Genomic DNA, 20000 nt, shown 5'->3' on the forward strand with positions numbered 1-20000 from the left:
GCAATATAAACGAGCAGGCTTTTTGATAATAAGATGAATCTGATGGCAACAGGGCAAAAGCAGAACAAACGATTCAAAAATACTAAAATAAAAGCATTTATAGGATAAAAAGAGGTTTCATTGTTTAATGTTTTGTAAACGATATCGCTTCCAATTTAGGAACAACGCCAGCAATTTTGAGACGAGGGGCAAATCGATATCAGTATCCCTGGTAGTTGACTGGTAGTTTATTTTATCGACCACTGAAGGATCAAAGGCAAACTTGACCTCGATGCTCTCCCAATTCTGCCAGGATCGCCGCCTTCGTATTAGTGCTTCGGACAAAATGCTTAGCGGGATTTCCTGCGGCTCTTTGCGTTCTGAGTTCAAATGCTGCTGAGATCAACTTTGTCTTTCATTCTTTCGAGGTCAATAAAACAAGTTGTGCAGTGGAGGTCGATGTGAGCAACTTATTTCCCACTCCTTGCTCTCGTGCCAATATTTGAAACAATTATTATTATTATTATTATTATTATTGAGTGAGAGAGCAGTGCATGCCATCAAAATGACACTGGGGTACAAATATACGAAGCCCAGTATACCCATCATGACCACCCGCCTGATAAGGTACTCCAGGTACATGCTTCACAACCATATGTGCGCGACATGGTGATCTTATATCAAAATATGCAGTGCATGACCTTACAGGTGGGGCCCAGTTAGAATTTTCTTCAGGTTGAGTAACCCATCCCACTCAAAAGGTCCTTGAATAAGGTTTGTTTAAAGACAGTGACCGAAACACCCATATTTCCAGAGTTGAATTATTCAAACCCCAAAGAATTCCTATCAACACATAGCTATAATTGCTGACCTTGTGGCAAAATTTGAAACCATTACTACTACTACTACTACTACTACTACTACTACTACTACTACTACTACTACTACTACTATTATTATCTGCGAGCTGGCAGACTCGTAAGAGTATTGTAAGAAATGCTTTGCAGTATTTCTTCTGTCCGTTCGCTTAGAGTTCAAATACCACTGAGGTCAAATAAGCCTTTCATTCCTTCGGGGTCGATTGAGACCAATATATTCGACTAGTCTCTCTCTCCCTAAAGTGCTGGTCTTGTACCAGTATTTGAAACATTATTTAAAATGGTTTCTGATTTAGGCACCAGTCAACAATATTCGAGGAGAGTGAATTGGTCAATACCATTGGCATCAGTACTGGAGTTGTGCTTTACTTTATCGACCTTGAAAGAATGAAAGTCAAAATCGATCATGGCGTAATTTATATATCAACCTGTGGGTGGCTGGATATGAAAGGGATTGAACTTGAAACTACGTAGTTGAGAAGCAAACTTCTTAATCACTCAACTATTTATTCTTAACCCCTCAACCATTTAATGGTATAAACAACGCAACCATTTAATGGTATGAACAATGTTGATTCTCGTATAATGTTCAGCCGAATCTACGCAGTACATCACAGCAGGATTCCAATAGTGTAATATAGTGATCAATAATATCGATTATTTGCGCAGCCGCTCTGCTTTGAAATGGTTGTGTTGTAAGTCTGAAGGTTTCTATCTTTTGTTTTTTATTTGTTTCAATCATTGAACTGTGGCCACCCTCAGTCATCGCCTTGAAGGGTCTTGTCGAACACATCAACTCCTGTACTTATTGTTAAAGTTTGATACTTACCGTATCGGCCTCTTTTGCTGTATTGTTAGGTTTTGGGGACGTAAACAAACCAACACTCGTTGTCAAGTGGTGGTAGAGGACAAACACAAAACTAAAAGAAAGACACACACGCATACATACATATACTTATACAACGCGATTCTATCAATTTCCGCCGACCATATCCACTCAAATGTCTTTGGTTGGCCTGGGTTATAATAGAAGACATTTGTTCCAAGAGTCTCACAGTAAGATTGAACCGAAGTCCACGTGGTTGGCAAGCCAGCTCTTAACACACAACCACGTCTATGATGTTTCTGTTGTAGCTGTTGCTGTTGAGCGAAGCGGTCTTCGTTCCAGAGTGGGAGAAGTCCGAAACGTGGTCCTTTGCTATTCGTAAGACCCGCAGAAGAGAAAGCAGGTCAACCCCCGAAACCGAGAGCATCGACGGATGGATGAATGCGCATCCAGGCTCAGCGCTTGCGTAGGAAGTCGGGGACAAGAAACAGGAAGAAAGAGTGAGAGAAAGTTGGGGCGAAAGAGTACAACAAGGATCACCACCACCCCCCTGCCGGAGCCTCGTGGAGCTTTAGGTGTTCTCGCTCCATAAAAACACACAACGCCCGGTCTGGGAATCGAAACCGCGATCCTCCGACCGCGAGTCCTCTGCCCTAACCACTGGGCCATTGCGCCTCCACTATGTAGCTGTTGTCCGTATCATTTGTGTCTTATAACAACTGGGTGATGCAGCTGGAAATTCCTTGTGAAATCAGTAAATTTATGAATCAATCGAACCGTTCTCGTGACTTACCTGAATAATTGATTTGATAGTTTGGTTCATGTCAGTTATGACACCGTCTGTGATGATCAGAAGAATAAAATAATGGGAGCCATCTTGAACATTGCTTGCAAATCTAAAATTAAAAACAAACAAACAAAACAAAAGAGGCCATAAATTCTTACTGAACAAAAATATTTTATGAATTTCGATTCTGGTAAAAGATATTAAAGAATGAAAACAAAAGCTTCTTTGTGAATAATAAAAGTCTGAGACGAATTATTGCCAATACTTTTATAGTTTTTCACATTATTGATCTCGTCTTTAGAGATAAAATAGTTTCAACTGTTTTTCTTTTACACAAAGTCTCATTGGTTTTCTCTTACATAACCTTAGGGTGTCTTATTTCTGGATGTCTATAAAGTAACAAACAGGGTCCGAAATAGGAACATTTATTTCTAAACTAATAGCAGTAGCAGTTATAGCCACTGCTCCACACCATCGCCTCTGCGACTCAAGTACATTGGCAAAGAAGATAAGAGTATTTCTGTAGAACTACTTGGAATCAAGTGCAGTAACTGCGTTTGCTTCCCGACCACAAGGTTCCGGGTTCAGTTGCACTGCGTGGCACCTTGGGCAAGTATCTGTTACTGTAGCTGCGGGTCAATTATCGCCTTGTGAATGAATGTGGTGGACGGAAATTGAAAGAAGCCCGTCGTATGTGTGTGTCTGTGTGTGAATGTGTATGTGTTTGTGTGTTTGGACTTGTACCACTGTTGGACAATCGGTATTAGTTCGTGTCTATGTCCCCGTAACATAGCGGTTCTGCGAAAGAGACCGATAGAATACGTAACTGGATTTAAAAAATATAATCTGGGGTTGATTCGCTTGATTAAACTCTTCAAGATGGTGCTCCAGCATGGCTGCAGTCTATTGACGAAGCAATAAAGGATTAGATATATATATATATACTCTCTACTCTCATTTATTTGCTTCAGTCATTTGACTGCGGCCATGCTGGAGCACCACCTTTAGTCGAGCAAATCGACCCCAGGACTTATTCTTTGTAAGCCTAGTACTTATTCTATCGGTCTCTTTTGCCGAACCGCTAAGTTACGGGGACACAAACACATCAGCATCTGTTGTCAAGCTATGTTGGGGAGACAAACATAGACACAAATATCAAATACTTACATATATATATATATACATATATACAAAGGGCTTCTTTCAGTTTCCGTCTACCAAATCCACTCACAAGGCTTTGGTCAGCCCGAGGCTATAGTAGAAGACACTTGCCCAAGGTGCCACGCAGTGGGACTGAACCCGGAACCATGTGGTTGGTAAGCAAGCTACTTACCACACAGCCACTATATATATATATATTATATATATATATATATATATATATATATATACACACATACACCCACCCACATATATACAACACACCCGTACCCGGTCTATCTTAGGGTTCACATCACAACAATTGCTGGAACTTATTTATAACTGAGTGGATTGGATTAACGTGAATTAAAATATTTTGCTCAAGAACACAGCACCCCGTTCAAGAATCGAAACCATGTTCATTCGATCGTTAGTGCCACACCGACAGCACTAGGCCACATTCATTTCACCAGTTCCATCATAAAGTAAATATATAAAGATAGATATATAAAGCTACTTACTTAGCAACGTGATTGATGACCGGGGAGAAATTGGTGGGTCCATACAGCTGTACTCTTTGCAGTGAGTCATAGTAAGCCTGGAGAATGCCTTGAATACCAGCGCAGTAAGGGTTATTAGGATTGCAATTCTGGAAAATAATATAATTCCATTATTTATTCTTAACTATTTTCTAAGGAATTTCCTACAAACAATGGTTTCTGATTTAGGCACAAACCCAGCAATTTATAGTGGAAGGTATTAGTCGATACTATCAACTCCAGAATTTCCCTGGTTTTTTATTTAATCGATCATGGAGTGGAAGACGAAGAGCAAAGTTGTCGGTGGCAGAATATGAACCCAGAATCTATACGGTCAGGGAATTTTTCCCGATGCTTTAGCGATTCTGTCACGAAACAATATTCTTTGGTTTTAGGTTTTTAGAAGTATATATTAAAAAAAAAAAAACAGAGAAAATGACCATAGACCCAGGGAGCTGATGATGGTTTGTGTTGATGGGAATTAATTATTAAGTTTTATGAGTTCTAAAGGATAAACTTCATAAGCAGTGAGCAGAAATATTGTGCTCTCCAAGCAAGAGCTCGTTATTGAAATATTGGTTTCAAATTTTGGCACAAGGCCAGTAATTTCGAGAAAAGGAGTTAGCTGATTACATCGAGCCCTCAACTGGTACTTATTTTATCGACCCGAAAGGATGGAAGGCAAAATCGACATCGGTGGAATTTGAACTCAGGACGTAAAGACGGACGAAATGCCGCTCAGCATTTTGCTCGGTGCGGTAACGATTCTACCACCTCACTGCCTTAGTCGGTATAGAAATATTAGTACCACTTCTTACCACATGAGTTCGAGTTCCACTGGGTCCTCACATTTTTATTACCTTTTCTTCATTTGCTGGAGCAATGACGTTTTGCGAATCGTATCAGTTTTAGTATTTACTCCAGTCTTGTTCATATGTTATCGATATACATTTATCAGATCGTTAAGTGACGGAGTTAATATAAAATGATACAATTCAACACCGGTTTATATCGATAAATATAAATCCAGAAACAGACAGAGAGACAGACACGCGATAACCCAGAACCACGCACGTAGCCTAGGAGTGAAATTTAAGATTTCTCAGTTTTCTGTGAATCGATTTTGATAAAACTTTTCCCAGCTGGTTTTCAAACTATGGCAACACCATTGTTAAGTTTTCATTATCGTGTGTAACGTCCTTTCTGCTTTATTTCAGAACCCTCAGTCCTTGAATGAACCACGCCAAGAGCTTTTGAATGAAAATACTCCGTCTAGACAGTATTTTTCAGAAAATGAAGGGTAATGGTACATATTAAGCATATATTTAAGCATACATTTAACAAAAAACCATAATAATATCATAACATTTATTGACATAAAGAATTATTTAGCCACTTGAGCGCCATTTCGACGGGTAACTTCAAAAAACTCTATTAGTCATGGAATCTGTCAATTTCCTAATAGTAGCAGGCTGGACTGCCTCTGCCCCAGTTTTGATGGTCGCCCATAAGGCATCTTTCGACGTAAATTGGTGTCCATAGGCATAAACATCTTGCTTAATAATGGACCAAAGATTTTTGATAGGGTTGAGATCCGGAGATACTAGCGGCCACACCATAAACCTTTCACCTTGTATGCCGTAAGACCCTAGTAATGTTTGGGTAATCCCGGCAGAGTGGGAGGGGGGGGGCGTTGTCATGCACGAATACGAGATTCCTAAGAAGTGTCAGCAGTATGTCATCTAACCAGGGATCCAAGACCTCCTTCAGGAGATTGCAGTAGGCGGCTGCGGTCACTTTGACCTCTTCAGGTGCCCTGACTGGGCCAACAAGTCTGTTCCCAATGATAAAAACTCACAACATGTTTCCTCCACCCTGTTGTTGAGGTCGTAAACATTAGTGACATCTCCAAAGTAGACCCAACCAATTGTCCAACCGTCAGGTTCGTCAAGGGACGCCCTGATTTCGTCAGTGAACAGAACACAACTCATGTCTAACGCCATGTACTTTTGGGCCCATTGAAAACCTCAAACTCCTGTGACGAGGCAGTTTCAGGGGTTCTCGTACGGAAGCCTTGGTCCTGAGGATGCGATTTCTGGTGATTTTCGGTACATGAAGAAGTCTGGAGGTGGCGAAAATGGTTTTGCTTGTTTGTCCAAGTATCCCACGTAACTTGCGACAAATATTCCTTAAATCCCTAACTGTCACAATCTTGGGAGCTTCCACAATCAGATCGTTTCTTCTTTGGCGCTCATATGGCTAAATAATTCATTATATCAATAAATGTTATAATATTATTACGGTTTTCTGTTAAATGTATGCTTAATATGTATCATTACCCTTAATTTTCTGAAAAAAAATTAAATGTCTAAATGGTCTATTTTCACTCAAAAGCTATAAGCGTGGTTCACCCAAGAACTGAACAATCGGAAATAAAAAAAGAAAGGACGTTACAGAGAATAATGAAAACCCGATGGTGTTGCCATAATGTGAAAACCAGCTGGGAAAATTTTTACCAAAATCGATTCACAGAAAGCCGAGAGATCCTAAATTTCACTCCTAAGCTATTAACGTGGTTCTGGGTGTTTATATGAGATTTAGCAAGTAACTTGTGACAAAGTGCGAAGCACTCGTTGTATATAATTGTAGCATTAAGTAATAAATATATGTGTATTAATAAAACCAGTCAAGTCATCCAATATGCAAAGTTTCTTTATATCTTGTTTTTGTTGTAAATTGAATTTCACACAAAGCTCTGGAGGACCTCATCTAAGTATTATGCCGTTGAGCAGAGAAACGACATTCAATACCCGTCTCGTTGGAGCATTCAGGCAACCCAGGCAATAATTCAGTTGAGTAAACTCACAAATTTTGGTTAAAGGGACGGAACTAATAAATGAATGTAAGTGGTTAGCAACTCATCTTCTGCATTTTAGCCTATCAGGAAACCGCGAGAATTGCTTACGTTGGCAGCTGACAAGCAGAATACAACAGAGAAAACGTTTAGTTAAAAGAAATAGCAAAACAAACAAGTTCTAACAACATCCACAGTTAAGCGGATGTAGTGTTATAATAAAAGCCTGTCACATATTCTTTTATTGTTTCTGGATAGAATATAATAATATATCGTTGCCTTGTTTGCAATAAATAAATTTATTGCTTATTTCTGCTATGAATATGTCATTTTATTAAACATGAGAAGGAATTTACTGCAAAGTTAAAACATTAACCTTACTTCTGAAGAATGGATCTGTGCATTTAATTGGCCCCGCTCTTTGCTAATGGGATATTTGTTGTTAGAAAGAAAAAAAAGAAGGCACATCGTTAGTAAATCACACAAAAAACCCATTGAAGCTGTTTAAATCTAGAAACACAAAAACGTGAAGAGGAATTTTATAATAATCTTTTGTTTTTTTACTTGTTTTTGTTACGGAACTGCAGCCAAGCTGGAGCAGCGCTTGAAAGGGTTTCGTCAAACAAATCAATCTCGGTACTTGTTTTTATTGGCTTCGTATACTATCGGTTTCTTTTGCTAAACTTCTACCTTATGGGGCCGTATACAAACAAACATCGGTTATCAAGCGGCGGTAAGTACAAATGCAACCCAAATACAAAGATACACACACACACGTACGCATACACGTACACATATAAACATTTATAAATATACACACACGTACAAGCGCACACATACGCACGCACACACACACACACACACACACACACACACACACTCACGCGCGCACGCACGCACATATTTGTTGGGGTTTCTGTTTACCAAATTCTCTCACAAGGCTTTGGTCGGTCCGGAGCTATAGCTGAAGACCCTTCTCTAAGATGCCACACCGTGGGACCGGACTCAAGACCACATGGCTGGCTGAGAGCCAGTTGTGAGCAATCATTTATGGAAACTGAAAATATGATTAAGCTAAGTGTGACATTAAATGGAGGATAGCGGAGCGTTGGTCGTACATTAACTGTAGGTTATTTGGTCACCGAGCTTTCAGCATCTGGGATGAAAGACAGAGTCGCCTAATCAATTAGATTCAGCATTTGTTAAATCCTTAAGATTAGATTAATGTTATAATACTTCACTTTCTTCTCCCTCTCTTTATCTGTCTCTCTCACAACACAATCTTAGTTTCCTCACCCCCAACTCTAATTTCATACCCCCAGTTGAAGATTACTGAGGAAGAAAATAACCTAATAAGATTTAGGCAAACAAAATGGGAAAGAGATGTAGGAAAGCACTTGAATATCCAGAAGAGCTGACGCAGGTTCATGACTAGGGGTCGTAGAAATCATGCCAGCATTGAAAGATAAACATGAAAATGTTAGCGATGCGGTTGATGTTGCAAAAGAGCGTCACTTATTGCACTTGTTGCAAAAAAGCTTGTAATATTTACTCTCTCTTTACTCTCTTTTTTCTCTTTTACTTGTTTCAGTCATTTGACTGCGGCCATGCTGGAGCACCGCCTTTAGTCGAGGAAATCGACCCCCAGGATTTATTCTTTGTAAACCTAGTACTTATTCTATTGGTCTCTTTTGCCGAACCGCTAAGTTACGGGGACGTAAACACACCAGCATCGGTTGTCAAGCGATGTTGGGGGGACAAACACAGATACAGACACACACACACACACACACACACACACACACACACACACACATACGACGGGCTTCTTTCAGTTTCCGTCTACCAAATCCACTCACATGGCTTTGGTCGGCTCGAGGCTATAGCAGAAGACACTTGCCCAAGGTGCCACGCAGTGGGAATGAACCCGGAACCATGTGGTTGGTAAGCAAGCTACTTACCACACAGCCACTCCTGCGCCTATATTTAGTTATTTATGCTAAAAATCGACACGGAAAGGATTCATTTGGAAGCCAACGAGGTGAGAGTCGGTATATTTCTTTGGATTAATCCGAGTAGTCATCTTTAAAGCATTTTCTCCTCTCGCTTTAATTCCTCCATTTTAAGACAATCTGCGACGACGATAAAGACAAATCTAATGTTCTGTTCTTAATCAACGGCATCTATGATTATATAGGTATACTCAACCACGACTGGTTGTAGTATAAGATTGTAACTAAAATAGCAACTCGTTTTCTATATTGCAGCCATTTCTCCATTGGGAAAATGTCAAACTGAATTATCTATCTTACACAATGATAAGCAGAAAATAAAAGAGCAAACATTTATCAAAAGCAAAAAAAAACAAAAAACAAAACTCTAGTTGTAACTGCGAATATAGTAATATAATATAGACCTCTCATAAATAATTTTATTGTTTCTGAGCGGAATATAATATCTTTGGGTGTTTGCACTGAATCTGTTTATAGCTGGTTTTTTTGTTTTGTTTTATTTGCTATCAATCTGTCATTTTATTCAACATGAGAATAAAATTGCAGCAAAGTTGAAACGGTAACCTTACTTGTGAGGAATGGAATTATTTATTTAATTAACTCCGCTATTTGCAAATGGCGTATTTGTCGTCAGAAAGGAAAATAGTGGTACGTCATTATCGAAATAATCAAACAGGAGAAAAAAGACATTACGATGTGAGTGTGTATCAATGTGTCATGTACCTGACAAAGATTTACTAACAGCAGCATCGGAACACGAGCATCGTAACAAATAGATTATCAGCTGAACAATAAGTGAAAGCAGTTCACAACGTCTAGCATTTCCCTTAATGGTGGGTGTTATACGACGGGGTGCTTAAAAATTCCTGGTTTTGGGTAAAAGAAAATACAAGTGGATCAATTAATTATGATTTCATTCAAGATATTCCTCTCCCAGATTTACACACTTATTGCAGTGGTTCTTCAATTTTTCTAAACCCTGTAAAACAAATCTGTGAGCTCCCAACCAGGCCTTTCGCGACGCCCCTAAAGCCAGGAAGTTTTTTGTACCCCTTCATATATGAATCCATAAACTGACCATTCTTTAAAACACATGTTTGTTGCATAGAACCAACACACATCTGCCCGATATCAGAATTTGCATCGACGTACAAACGAATTCAAATACGTAGACGCACTCTTCCACTCAGCTACCTTTTCTTTTTTCAGTTATTTTCTTTGTTGTTAGTGAACGATAATATAATGGTTATTTGCATTCTCAATAATTCTTTGAATAAAACTGTAGAGATAGGTTTGATGTTAGGTAATAAAGCAAAATTATGGCACAAAAATAGTGTGAGACAATCTGAATTAATATGACAACTGATAGAACACAGGAACAGTTTACGCAAACAGTCTGTAATTTATTTCGGTAAAACAAAATGCTTATCCAAATTTATCAGTGAAAATAAGCAAAACAGCGAAATTCATGATAACTGTTATAGTGAGCAGCATATAGGAGAATTACAAAAAGGACATACCAGAGCAAATTCATGAGATACACTGCCATCTGGGAGTCTAGCTCCGAATCCAAGTGTTGGGAATAATTTATCACTGAAAGTGAAAACAAAAGAGAATATATATATATATATAGAAAATGATGAGAAATAAATACAGTACAAAATAAAATTTCTAGAAATTGTTAAAATAATCAATTTTTGTCTGTTAGTTTAATGATATAACGATGAACAAAATTTTGAAAATTGAAACGAAGTTTGCAAAAGTAATGAAGAGATAACCATAAATTATAGAAATACATTGATTAGGATTACACTGGAGAACAATAATCAATTAATCCATTAATCACACACACACATACACATACTTACACGCATACACACATACACATACTTGCATACACATACACGCATACACACACTTACACACACATGCACACAACTTCCGTTTCTTTCTCAAACAGAAACAAATATTAATTATTCACTGTGACAAATTTCGCAACGACTGGAAAGAGTTTGTAAATTGTATTCCGGAATGGAGACAACGACATTAGCAATATATCAGAAAAATTATAGCCAACATACACACACACACACACACACAAACAGACACAAACAGACAGTCACACACATACACGTACGAGCGTGCGCTTACACACATACATAGATGATGGCGTTAGTGTTGTTGCTAGGATGTGCTCCTGAATAATTCCATAGAATCCGACCAATATTGTGCGTGGAAATTAAACTGAATTAAATACACTGGAGAGACGAAAGTAACTATCATTTATAAACTTTCTTCGTGAACAGAAAAAATTAAAAAATGGACTCAGCTGGAGAAGATTCGATCTTTATTGATTTGTTCTCACCTATTGACTATCTGTCTTTAATTCTCAAGAGATACTCTCTCTCCACACACACTAACACACACGCACACACACACACACACGCACACTCACGCACACGCACACACACACGAACACACACACACACAGAGTTTATCTTTATACCTTTCTTTCATTCGGCTACTTTTCTGCCTTCTCCCCTAATAAACACGCATCCCTAAATATGATTAAGCTTACACAAAATCGCGAACCAACTCTTTTCGTAGCGAAAGTAAGTGGCTGAGTGCTTCGAAGTATCCGGCTCACGATCGCAAGGTTGTGACTTCGATTTCCGACAGTGCGTTGTGTACTTGAGCAAGATACTTTATTTCACGTCGCTCCAATCATGACAGCCTGCAAAAATGCATTGTACCTGTAATTCAAAGGGCTGAACCTCTCTGAGAACTACGTTAAGATAAGCGTGTCTGTGGAGTACTCAGCCATTTGTACGTTAATTTCAGGATCAGTTCGTGCGGTTGATTGAAGTACCAGGCGACGGAGTACCAGGCTGGGTTGTTTTCAGAGGAAAGAAACCAAATTGGTATTTTCTGAACAATATTTGACCTGTCCGTAAACTTCTAATTTAAGAAAATATCGCATTTGGGTTGGCCTGTTCTACTCATCCACCACCGTCACCAGACCTTGCACCATCTGATTTCCATCTTTTTGCTCTCTACAAAATGCTCTGATGGGGAAACATTTTTCTCAAGAAGATCAAATAAAAACGTATGTAGAATGCTTCTTCATATCGAGAGAAATGAAAAAGCTTCCTGATAAATGGTAAGAAGTCATTTAAAATATTTTGTTTTAACCAAATAAATTACAGATTGCTTGCGTAAACTGTTCCTGTATTCTATCAATTGTCAGATTGTCTCACATTATTTTGTACCATAATTTTTATTTATTACCTGACGTCAAACCTATCTGTGTAGTTTTATTCAAACAATTATACACCTTTACCATTTTATGATAGCAGCGTTTGATTTCAACGGGGATCTTATAAGCTGACAAGGTGAGTGGAGCTTAACTCAAAGCGCTGATAAGAACCAATAACGAAATTACTGGTGATCTGGCTGTGCCCGGTGCTTACGGAGCTTACCTCCCTTGTCAGACAATAAAATGGTGCTTACGGTGGCTACGAGAATACTGGTGCTGAATAGCGTCCTCAATTACTTATATATATATATATATATATATATATATATATATAAATACATGCATACATACATACATATATACATATACATACATTATATATATATATATATATATATATATAATATATATATATATATATATATATATATATATATATATATATATATATATATATATATACAAAGTATGGGCTTTAGTTCACAGTTGATCTAAACGATTACGTACGCTAAGTGCTGTAACGGATTATTAAGTCTCCAAGGTTATAGTCGAGGCGGTAGTTATGGAGCCATTGCAAATTTCCGATGCTGCGGATATATAAATTGGGGACTGAACCCTGAAACATGTAACTGGAAAGTAAACATCTTACTGCAACAAATGTTCAAGGCCTGATGTTTTGGAGGAAGGTGTCAGCCGATTACATTTGCCTCGGCACTTGATTGGTGCTTTAACTTTTGTCGCTTTCAAAGGGAGAAAAGCCAAGACAACCTTGTTAAGATTCGAACTAAGAACATAAAGAACCAGAGATGATACTGAAAATGATTGTTTCTAAAAGAGATAAAGGGCCTAAGGCGGCGAGCTGGCAGAAACGTTGGCACGCCGGACAAAATGCTTAGCAGCATTTCATCTGTTTTTACATTCTTGAGTTTAAATTCCGTCTGGGTCGACATTGCCTTCCATCCTTTCGGGATCGAAGTAATTTACTTTCCTTCCCCTCAAATTTCAGGTTTTGTACTTATAGTAGAAAAGAATCTAAACAAAAGGGCCTTGAATTTGGGAGATGGAGGCTATTCGGCCATAGTATTTGACTGACACTTTAATTTATTGATTCCAGAGAAGGTGAAAGGCAACGTTAACCTTGCTACGAGTTCAACCCAGAAGAGTTCAACTCAAAATGCTGATAGTAATTTTAAGTTTGGCAGAGTTGCAGGAATGCAATTGATCTAATTGATTGGTGCTTGTTTTTTGAGACAACATGGTTGATTGGTTAAGAAATTCAGTCTTCCTCTTCGTCCTCGTCCCCCTCGTCGTCGTCGTCCTCCTCCTCCTCCTCCTCCTCCCATTCCCCCTCCTCCTCTTCCTCCTCCTCCTCTTTACATTGACCAAGCCAGACTCCACTGTATGGCATTTTGGCAAAGTGTTTTTCATTACGGTATCGGGTCAACCCAGGTCTTGTGTCCGAAACTGGGTTGATGGAAACTACGTAGAATCCCTTTAAATTGATTGTGCTCGTAAATCAGAGGTAGAGTCGTGTCACTATGTTACGCTGATTCTGCTCGAGGTTTACACGAAGAGTACAGGCATCTGTGGAATATTCAGCCGCTTGAACGCTAAACCATTAAACAAGCTGTCTCCGATCACCACCAAAACTGAAGGAGACCCATTAATTTTAATTTTACTTTATAGATATCACCAAGGTTTGAAGTTTAAACAAAGGTATGCAATTAAATGTCACAATGCATCAAGGCTAACGCATGACTTTGTCTCCTCCTGCTATGCACACAAACTGTACTAATCTAACGAAAAATAATTAAAATATCAAAATTGATTTTATTTCATTTTGACAAAGTTTATTTATGAAACACGCACTTGACTTTTCTTTGTTTTGCTTTCCTTTGATTAATAATATCGAAGCCGTTTGTGATTGCCCTCCAAGCTAGACATACATATTCCTCCACTTCACACGGAAATTAAGCTAAGCTTGACAGTGTTTATTTATTTGTTTTACTTATATATTTATCTTTTTTTGCCAGGTTTCAATAAATATTTTTTCTTACAGAATTCTGCAGGCATATTTCATGTTTATTTATACAAATCTGGAACAGAAGGCAGAAACTCAAATACACAAAAACACACAGTCAGACATACACTACTACTACTACTACTACTACTACTACTACTACTACTACTACTACTACTACTACTACTACTACTAAAGAAAAAGGTAATTATTTTTAAAGACAGTTGAAGAATATAACATTTGAAAATGTTTTTGTTCTTTTATGAGTTGAAGAAATGCGAAATAAAATGATCTTTTATGAGAAGGAGAAATATTGACAATTGCTTGGTTTCTGTTTTACCCTGGGGATGAAACTGAGAACACAGATTACAATCTCTGAGAAAAATAAATACCTGAGATAAAGAATGAAGATAGAGAAAAAGAAATTGTAAACGTTTTAAGTGTTCACCTATCATAATCTTGGATGATCTCGCCAACAGCCTGGATAGCAGCAGCATACTGATTCATTTGGTAGGGGTTATAGTAGTGCAGCGAGGTCGAGTTACTCGGGTTGCCATTGGAGGCGGTAAAGTCAATGGCCACTGTGAAGTTCAGTTGGGTGCGGCTGAAATGGAAAGCACAAAATACAAATAAGATTTCGGCAAAAAAAAATGAAGAAAAAGAAATACTGCAGATTGAATTTCATGACAAACGTTGAAGGGAACAAAAGAAACAAATTGTTCGATAAATACAGAAAAGAAAAAAATATTAGTTTTCAAAAATGTAAAGTAAGAAGCTAAATGCATTATAAATATTTGAATACCCGACTCCGTTCTGAAAGCAGATCCATATTACTTCCCATGATTGCATCTTATGGTCTTCGAAGCTCTATAAACACCAAGGCCTGTGATACACTTAGGCTGATTCAGCAGATTGTAACCAGCTTCTATGAAAACAATTGATATTGTGTACGGCTGAAAAGACTTCTGGTTCTAAGATATTCAGATTATAGCAGTCTTACACAAGCAATGAGATTTAACTGCCTCTGACAGATTCAAACAAATACTAATGTATGATTATTTTTCTTCAATTTATTCCTAAAATTATTTCTGATGTTCCAATTTGCATATCAAGAAACTAATTTTCTTTGCGAGTGTAATGTCACTTGAAAAATGGTGTCGAGTGGGGTTGTTTAATGTTGGGAAACGAATGCGAAGAAGACGCATTCAAACAAAGTGTCTGTGTATTGGTGAAGTGGGGTTAAGAAGGTTGCTCTTTGCAACAACGTGGTTCTGGACTCAATTTCACATCAGGGCGACAGGAGCAAGTGTACCAAGGACTGGGCTCATCAATACCTTATGGGTGGAATTTTAGGAGGGATGGAAACTGCAGAGGCTAACCATATATACGTATATATATGATGCGCAAGATATTTGATTGACGACAGATTTATGTTTATAAAAACACAAAAATTGCTATGAGGCTAAAAATAAACCTTCTTTTCTATAATGTTATTCAATAAAGTCACCTTCAGCTCCAACAACTGCTTCTGTATGAGATCTAAATCATCTCCATGCTCGAATCAAGTAGTTCTGGTTCATTTTGGACATTACTCTGACTATGGCAGCTTTCAAAGAATCTTTGGTGTTATGGGGGTATTCATTGACCTCTCAACAACGCTCCACATGTAATAGTCCAATGGATTGGGATCTGGGGAATTAGGGGGCCAAATGTTCGGGGGTTATGTGAGCATGAAAATTTCCAACCACCCATTCCTGTGTTACTAGGAATGTGTGATAGTGCCGATTCTTACTGAAACACATATGGCCTTCCATTGCGTACACTGTCTATCCAGGGTTTAACAATTATTTCCAGGAATTCAATGTGGGCGGCAGAGTTAACTCTAAGGCCCTGTGGAAAGAAGTAAGGAGGCATCACATGTCCTTCATTGCTGACAACTTCTAAAACCATGACAATTGCAGGAAAATTTGTATTTCAGAAGGGCCTGCACATAATCCTCAGACAAAGTCAGTGTGACATTGAACGTGGAATGCTAAGCCTTTTGAATAACAGGTGCAATTCGCCCATCTCTTTTAATATTATCCTCTTGTTTAATATCCAGAATGGCTTCCTAAAAAGGCGGTTCCTTTACACGCTATTCCATTGTCAATTTTATTGATCCATGTAATCTGCTTAAAAGGTAATGAAAATTTTCTAGATTCTGTTTCCTTCCGCTCCTACTCTATCCGCAAATAAAGTAGTCGTCCAACATCGATTTATACCTTATAAATGCCGGTCCAGAAATTTAATAATATAATAATAGAATCATTATGACAAATAATATCAAACTTCATCCGAGATGGTGTAGATATTTTTGAATCACATACCCCAAACATTACACTAAAAACAATTTTACGAAGCTTTTGTGTAACAAGTCGATGCACCAATGTCCTGCATAAACGAAGCTGTGTATCTCTGGTTGACAAAACACCCAGATAAAATCCAAGATAAATTCCCAAAAGTTTGTATATTAGGACGAAAACTAGTACTTGAGAATAACACTTTTTTCTTTGGTAATAAAAGTATCCTCTAAAAATGCAAGACCTGTGATGGGCTTTTTAGAAGATAAATCGTATTCCAATGACAGGAAACAGGCAACCAAAATCTTCCATCTTCTAGGGAATAATTAGAAATAATGTTTGGCACACTGATTTATTTATTTATCTTTTGGAATATAAATTAGTGTTTCGTAGATGCTTGCTTGGTTGTGCTTTATTTTTTGTAGCAATGATGTTGGAATAGTTACGTATTTGCGATCTTGTTCAATCAAAACTCTCTCATTCCCCGAAGTATTTCTGGTTATCCAGAAATAAGCGATGGTAGTAGATGCAACGTCTCCGACCATAGATCTTCTGGATCAGAGTCGACCCGGTGCTAAAGAAACAACCTCAGTTATGCTCAGAAAGTCTCATCGCAGGCATTGAGTTAGAAACAACAGCCAAATACCTCTGCCTTCAAACGACAAGATATACACATCGGATATTGTGGTTTTCGATATAATTTGTCTGATAAAAGACGGTATCCCCATGGCTGAAATACATTTAAATATAAATGTTTCGGGCAAGGACTGACCCGGAGGTTAAACAGCAATATAGACATGCAGATGGAAATGTAATGGGAAAGAAACCTACCCGGATTTGATGTAATCAAGAAATGAGTAAATCGTCTCGACTTTGCAGAACATGAGTCGCACCTAGAAGACAATAAAAGATAATAGAAGAGATTTATGAATCAACGAAAAGTATAATATAAATGAAGAAAATTAGGAATTACAAAAGAAAATAAAAAGTCATTAAACTGTAAGAATGTAAGGAGTATCGGCTTATATAGAGACCACGTCAATAACAGAGTCACTTCATCACTGACACAGTCCGTCGGTTATGACAACGAGGGTTGCAGTTGATCCGATCAACAGAACGACCAGTTCATGAAGTTCACGTGCAAGTGACTGAGTACTCCACAGACAAGCGTACCCTTAACGTAGATCTCAGAGAGGTTCAGCGTCACACAGACTGCGACAAGGCCAGCTCTTGTGTGTATATGTGAATATATGTACATATGTACACACATTTCTATCTACCTTGTATTCAGAAAACGGTTCCTTCATTCTAGAAAGAATGCTAATAAATGTATGAGCAGATGATTTGTTTCTAGTGATCAAATGTTCGCACATAAGCTCACTCGCCCCGTCAAATCGACATTTTACCTGTATAGGTGCCACGGAGTGCCACGCGTCACATGTCGAGTGTGATCTCAGAGAAACATGATATGAAATGTTTTCTTCAAGGATACAGCGCACTGCCCGGTTAGGGAATCGAACCCACGATATCGCCACCGTGAGTGCAACAACCTAACGACCCAGCCATGCACCCACACAATACATACATAATACATACAAACACACAGACACACATGATAGAACCCTGTTACTCAGTAAACTGTCGAGAAGACAACGAAGAAAACTGCTGTGGAGGACGTTTAAAATAAAATTAGAAGGGTTGAGCAGTAATTGGCGCTAGCGTTATCTCCATCTCCATCTTTCTATCTCTCTTGGCTTTGTGTAGGTTTGTGTATATGTGTGAGTGCGAGAGTATGAGAGTTTGTGAGTGCGTCTATATGTATGTGTGTCTGGGTATATGTGTGTGTGAGTGAATCTTCAAGGTATTTTCCATGTTCGTTGATGCGTGTGTCCGCGTCTGTGTGTGTGTGTGGGAAGTCCATATGTGCGTACTGGGGTATGGTGGCGTGTGTCAGAATGCCCGTCGGTGTCATGCGAGCACCTGTGTATATATTTGTATGTTTGTTTGTGTGTGTGTGTGCATTTGTGATAGGTTTGTGCCTCTATCCGACTGTACATGTGCATGCATGAGAATATATTTGTGAGTATCTATCTTTCTATATATATATATATGTACATGTATGCATGTATGTTTTGGGGTTAAGTATGCACGTCGCATTTGGGAGCATGCATGTATATGTGAGCATACGTGAGTGTAGGTGCTTGCGTGCATCATTGTACATGTGTGTTTTTCTGGTACATGTACAAGTATCCATGTGAATGTGCGTATGTTTGCATGAAAGAGAAAGCATTTTGTTTGTGTGTTTGTATGTGTGTTTTGCATGTGTTTCTGCATGAACATTCACGTATTTATATCTACATTGTGTAAGTGTGCATGTATGCATATTTGTATGCATGTATATATGCATGTAAGTATATATGTACGTATATGTGTATATATATATATATATATATACGTACACATATATATATATATATATATGTACGTGTATATATACGTACAGTCGGCATGATAGATCGTTAGCCACTACACACATTTTCTTCTCTCCTTGTTTCTCTCCTTATTTTTTCTGTGTCCCTTTCTGTAGAAGAGCGTAGGCTCGAAACGTAAAAGACTTTTTCTATTCCTGAGCGTTATACTAATACATCTGTTTGTTTTGTACACCACCTGTCTTCGTCTTTTGTTTTTTTTCGTAAACTCTCCCTATATATATATAAATGTATGTATATGTATACATATGTACAAACGTGTGTCAATCTACAAATCTGTATATTAATGTATATATGTGCGTGCGTGTGTGTGTGTGTGTGTGAGAGAGAATGAATTTGTTTGCGTATATGTGAATACGCACACATATGAATGTAATACATTCTTCAACACTGAACTGAAGAAGCCTTTGCTGAAAGCAAAGGACATAATTAAAAAAAGAAAAGCAAAACCTGACCCTTGCTGCCCTTCGCTGAACCCCTTAACTCCAAACATGTGTCTTTTGTCTACTTTCAGTCTCTGAATTACACTCGAAACAATCAATCTGTTTGTTTTGCCATATTTCATGTCTTCGCTCCTCACCACGTCCCATTCTAAATCTCATTTAATAAACGTCAGCATAAGATATCTATTTGGTGTTTCTTCACGATATCATACAACACTAACAACACAGCGATAAAACAACAAAATACATTATATAAACAATAACAGACAACAACTAACACACACACACACAAATAAAATACGAAAATTAACTGAAAATATGAACAAAAAAATTGAAGATGAAAATACTTCAAGATCAATATATGAGATTTTTTCCTCTTTCCTTTCTCGGATTTAATGTTTGTAAAATATTATTCAAGATTATATCTATCTACATGTA

General features: G+C 38.0%; 1 protein-coding gene across 2 annotated transcripts in view; it reads right to left on the reverse strand.

Moving 5' to 3' along the window:
• Positions 1-20000, reverse strand: part of LOC115217162 (copine-8-like) — a 174683-nt gene that overhangs the window by 5048 nt on the left and 149635 nt on the right. For both annotated transcript variants that reach the window (XM_029786786.2, XM_036507038.1), the window contains 5 exons: positions 17462-17523; positions 14740-14895; positions 10536-10608; positions 4132-4259; positions 2477-2579 (listed from right to left, as the gene is read on the reverse strand). In XM_029786786.2, the coding sequence (XP_029642646.1) occupies positions 2477-2579; positions 4132-4259; positions 10536-10608; positions 14740-14895; positions 17462-17523 (522 nt within the window). The remainder of the gene's footprint in view (positions 1-2476; positions 2580-4131; positions 4260-10535; positions 10609-14739; positions 14896-17461; positions 17524-20000) is intronic.

Source organism: Octopus sinensis, linkage group LG11 (genome assembly GCF_006345805.1).
Source record: "Octopus sinensis linkage group LG11, ASM634580v1, whole genome shotgun sequence".
Classification (NCBI taxonomy): Eukaryota; Metazoa; Mollusca; class Cephalopoda; order Octopoda; family Octopodidae; genus Octopus; species Octopus sinensis.